The sequence below is a fragment of the Perognathus longimembris genome, chromosome 16 (genome assembly GCF_023159225.1).
Source record: "Perognathus longimembris pacificus isolate PPM17 chromosome 16, ASM2315922v1, whole genome shotgun sequence".
NCBI lineage: Eukaryota > Metazoa > Chordata > Mammalia > Rodentia > Heteromyidae > Perognathus > Perognathus longimembris.
In genome coordinates, this window is record NC_063176.1 from 1,875,372 (window position 1) to 1,880,803 (window position 5,432).

The 5,432-nt window shown below is 51.9% G+C and overlaps 1 protein-coding gene across 1 annotated transcript; it reads right to left on the reverse strand.

Annotated features, from left to right (window-relative positions):
* Positions 1-3,617: 3,617 nt before the first annotated feature.
* On the reverse strand, positions 3,618-5,432 carry LOC125365000 (permeability factor 2-like; the record flags this gene model as incomplete). Its single annotated transcript, XM_048364854.1, has 4 exons — positions 3,618-4,327; positions 4,928-5,011; positions 5,116-5,239; positions 5,351-5,432. Coding segments are annotated over 4 exons (306 nt in total), but the record flags the coding sequence as incomplete, so codon positions are not given.

A 5,432-nucleotide genomic window follows, 5' to 3' on the forward strand; every position in this document is an offset into this window, starting at 1 on the left:
CCCAGTAAGAATGTCCTATACCAAGAAAACCAACAATAACAATTGTTGGAGGGGATGTGGCCAAAAGGGAACCCTACTTCATTGTTGGTGGGAATGTAAACTGGTTCAGCCACTCTGGAAAGCGGTATGGAGATTCCTCAGAAGGCAAAACATAGAGCTCCCCTATGGCCCAGCAACCCCACTTTTGGGCATCTACCCAAAAGACCACAAACAAGAACACACTAAAGCCACCAGCACAACTATGTTCACCGCAGCACCATTTGTCATAGCTAAAATATGGAACCAACCCAGATGCCCCTCAGTAGACGAATGGATCAGGAAAATGTGGTACATATACACAATGGAATTTTATACCTCTATCAGAAAGAATGACATTGCCCCATTTGTAAGGAAATGGAAGGACTTGGAAAAAATTATGCTAAGTGAAGTGAGCCAGTCCCAAAGAAACATGGACTCAATGGTCTCCCTTATTGGGAATAATTAGCACAGGTTTAGGCTAGTCACAGCAGAGGATCACAAGAGCCCAATAGCTATGCCCTTATGAACACATAAGATGATGCTAAGTGAAATGAACTCCATGTTATGGAAACGACTGTTATATCACAGTTGTAACTACTTTCAACGTCCCATGTGTATCTGTAGCTTCTATTATTGATGATGTTCTTGTATCACCTTCCTGTGGTTGTATCTACACTATCTCTGTAATCTTATCTGAGTATATTGGAAACCGTATATGCTGGTATTAGAACTAGGAAATTGAAAGGGAATACCAAAATTGAGAGACACAGGGTAAAAAAAGACAAACAACTACAAAAGCAATACTTGCAAAACTGTTTGGTGTAAATGAACTGAACAACTCATGGGGGGAGGGAAAGGGGGAGGGAGGAGGGGGAATGAGGGATAGGGTAACAAATATTACAAGAACTGTATCCAATGCCTAAGGTATGAAACTGTAACCCCCCTGTAATTCAGTTTGATAATTAAAAAAAAAGAAGGTGTTCCTGAGGGGAAAAAAAATTGGTGTCTCTTTAAAGAAAAAATTTCTAGCAAGCGAACTATACAAGTTGTGGGTGGGGACAGGACGGGAGAGACTGAGGGGAGGGAAGACATTGTCCATAAGAAATGAACTCATCGCCTGACTATGGGACTGTAACCTCTCTGCATATGACCTTATAATAATGACAAAGATTGACAAAATTCTAGTGATGAGTGCACATCAGGAGTAGTAATATTATCTCTTTTTGGAAGGATGAAGTTTAAATGTATCAAGGAACTTGCTCTTCAGATCAGTTACAAGGTGCTGAAACCAGAGTTTGCTCCCCTAGCCACTCAGTCCCCCCTTCCTGGCCTCTGTTCTTAATCACCTCACGAACTGGCTACATGTCCTTTCCCTCTTTCTGGGCAGCGAGTTGAGAACGTCTGAGTCACTCTCTACTTCCCATACTTTAGAATTGGATCATGAATGAGTGTATGAACAATTCCGACCACAGACGTATTTCTTATTAAATACTTCGCCGTAGCTAAGTCTGCTACACCTCTTGCTGGCCTCAGGCCCCCGCCTTGAGACCTGGCACTGAAAGTGGCCTGCAGGGCTCGGCTCTGGAAGACAGCCTCTCCGCAGGGTAGCTGGGAGGAAGAAGAAGACACAATTCTCTGCCTGGAAAGGGGACGGAGGAGGAGGACATTCCTCTCCCTTCCTAAAAGGGTCTCCAAGAAAAGGTGGCACCTGTGTCTTAGTTTTGTGTTTGCTTTTGTTCTATTTTGTTTTGTTTTGGACAATGTCTCACTCTGTAGCCCAGCCGGCCTCAAACTCACAACCGCCTTCCTGCTCTAGAGGCTGGAAATACAGGCACACCTGGCCAGGTGCTCCCCAGACCACCCAGTTCCCCCACACCTCGCAAAGGCTGAGGCTTCGGCTTCTTTTTCCCATCTCCTTATTGTCAAGGAGACTACAGAGGGGTTCGAGTTCCACACCTAAGGCACCGCGCACATGTCTTATCCACCTTGTTACCTCCTCCCTCATTTCTGACATGTCAATAACTAGAGGGAGCATTCATTTCTCCCTAGCCTCAGGATTTATTCTAGAGAAGTAGTGCAAGTTGTCCCCTTCGTTTGGGGCGCGGGGTCAGAGGCCTTTGGGAGTCCAGGATCAAGAGGAATTACTTGTGCAAAGGGCAGTGGAGTTGATCCTCTCGGTTTGCAAAGGTCACTTTTCCCTGCGAAATCCTAGGAAGCTTGATGTCCCTTAGCTGAAGGCGCGGACGCCCCCTTAGGGTTAAGGATTTGCTACCGGCTGACCTTCTGCAGACCTTCCAGAATGGCGTGTTTACTTGTCCCCGGACAATTTAAACACCTGTTTGCATCCTGTCTCCCTCATTGGAAGCAAATCACGTTGGAGAAAGGAAGCACCTGCTCCACTTTCTCCTGAGAGGAAGAAGTGCAGGCTGCCTCGGTGTGGTGGGCTCCCCCCTGGGCGTGGGGCGCCCCTCCTTCCGGGAGACCCGGCTTTGGCGTCCAGACCCAGGTCAGGCTCCAGAGCTCCCCCTCCCTCTCCTCTTCCCGCCTGTGGACAGGCTTTGGGGCCGCTCTGGTTTGCAGTGGGTCCCCCACGCAGGCCACACGCTTTCCTACCGGGAGAGGGCAGCCTTGGCTTCTGCGGGGGAGGCCCAGCCTGCAAATGTTTACTCCAGAAATTTCAGTTCAGAGGGATAGGCTCCCACAGCGGCTGAAGGATGGCTGTCTGGAAAGCCATTAAAACTACGCCAAGTTCATTGACTGCTGCTGGTCCCTGAAGGCTAGAAAATGAAAACCTTCTCAGCCAGTGCCTTACTTGCATAGATCTCCTCCCTGCTCCTTCTCCTTCTCCTTCTCCTTCTCCTTCTCCTCCTTCTTCTCCTTCCCCTTCCCCTTCTCCTTCTCCTCCTTCTCCTTCTCCTTCTCCTTCTCCTCCTTCTTCTCCTTCCCCTTCTCCTTCTCCTCCTTCTCCTCCTTCTCCTTCTCCTCCTTCCCCTTCTCCTTCTCCTCCTTCTCCTTCTCCTTCTCCTTCTCCTTCTCCTTCTCCTCCTCTTTCTCCTTCTCCTTCTTCTCCTTCTCCTTCTCCTACCCCTTCCCCTTTCCTCTGCCTCCTCCCCTTCCCCCCCCTCCTCCTTCTCCTCCTCCCCTCCCCCCAATTTGTATTCTGGAGCAGAATCTACATCACCCCAATTTAGCTCTCGACTTCATGAAGAGGAAAGCAGAATGAAGTGGCACATGTTATTGGAAAATATTTAGCAAAATAATTTACACGAGAGCCTCTTTTAAACTAGCACTTACAATTTCAAAAGGATTCAAGTTCTAGAATTAAATAGGAGAGTGGTTCAAATAAAACACAATGAACACATTTTGTGAAAGAAGGTTGCTTAAAGTGGGGCCCACTCATATTTTGGGAAAAAAAACACCCCAAAACATTAACTACACTGTTTTGAGAGACACAAGGGCGGTGCCAGCGCGTGGCAGTAGCTATGGGGTCTAAGGTCTGCTATGGAATCCTGACACCTGAGATCCGACAGGAAGAAGGCGTGGAAACACACACAATAAGTTTCTTCAAGCAAAGCCGGATATTGTTTTGTGAACAGCTTTATTTTTATGTTATTCAAAATAATACATTAATAGATAAATATCTCAACTCCAAGACACAGAAGACATTGTGTAATTGTTGCTAGGAAAGGCATTGTGCCTTACAAAGAAGACATAAAAATGTCCAAGGGATAAATCGAACATGAGAGTTCTTAAAATGTCAGCACCAGAAATGCTGAGCACATACTGTGAAAGTATTACAGAAGGCCACGGGAGACGTGCTCCTAAACAGTCACGACACAAACAGCTGTGCACACATCGAACCCGACCTCCACCAGGACTGACTGACCACAGACAGCTCTCGAGCTGGCTCTTCCCCAGCTGGTCTTCAGACTTCATGGGGGGTGGGGTGGACGGACTCACTTCAGTCCAATGCCCATCCCCCCCCCCAATTTAATAAATTAACATTTCAAACCCATCACTTTCAAAAGAAATAACAAGTAAAAACCAGACCCACCACCCTCCAATTAAACAACTGTCGGGACTGGACTACCTGATTCAACACGACCATCTAGGGTAGATAACCAAACACATTAAATATCACAATAAATAGGACCAGAAAGGCATCACTTAAATAAATAAATACGCAGATAAATAAAGGACCAAGCTCTCATAAATAAACACAGGAGACGCAGACGGGGCGGGATGGCAGGCGGGGGCTTGGCTTCTCTTTGGAGGTTCAGCCTGCTCTCCTCATCAGTTGGCGCTGCCTCTGTGGGGGGAAGGCGAGGGCTGTTACCAGAGACCCCCAGGCAGGCTGAGCAGCCCCCCTCGGCTCCGGCTTCATGGACACCCCTCCCTCCACCTGACTATACAGCAGAGCCCTCAGACTCTGGGTGTCCTGTAACTGGGGAGCCGTCTCCCCGCAGCTGACATCCCCACCGACAGCGCACGGGCTTCAAGCTGGACGTGGGGGGCCTTAACAAGGCCTGGGGGGGGGGGGACACCTTGAACTATTGATGATGGAGTTAGCGGGGAGACCTAGGTCTGCAGGCAGAGAGGCCTCCATACAAAGCCCCCGGGGGTCACCAGGAAGGGGTCCAGGGACGCGGGCCTCCAGCCAGGGGATCCCCTTTCTCAGGTCTGGGGCTCCTGGGAGACGGGGGTACAGACTGGCTGCGCCCCAGCAGGCGCAAGGCTTGCGTCCTGGGCATGAATGCCACTGCTGTTTCGGGGTGCCCCTGCTCCCTGGCCCCTCGCAGTGTCTTCCTGGTGCTGGGTGCCACCCGTGACCTCAATAGCAGGAGCAACCGTGGGGGACAATCCCGGTCAGGACGACGTGGGCCCCCCCCATGCGGGACCCCCGACTCACTCGCTCAGCAGCTTCTGGAGGATTCTCTTCACCATGGGGGCTTCGGGGTTGAGGCAGGCCTGCTTCCCGTTCTTGAGCGTGGCTCTGCGGGGAGGGGGAGAAGGGGGGCGCGGGGTGAGCGGGAGGCGGGGCCGAGGGCCGGGGCGGGGTGCTGGGGCGGGCTGGGCGGGGGGGGGGGGGGGACTCACATGACTTCGGTGCGGGCGCAGTGGGGTCCGGCGGGCGTCACCTGCAGGCTCAGGATGTTCTTGGGGTGAATGCCCTGCGCGTTCTGCAAGCACTGGCAGCGCAGCTCGCTGGCCAGGGGCGCCCCTGCGGGGAGAGGAGGGGGACCCGGTGAGCGGGGGGCAGGGGGCGGGGTCCGGGGGACGGGGGTCCCCCAGCCCGGCCTCTCCAGGGGACCCCGGGGCGGGGACCACGCACCTGCAGCGCGCTGGCTCCCGGGCAGCAGCAGCAGCAGCAGCAGGAGGAGCAGAGGGGCCGGGGCGACCCCGCCGAGGGCGCG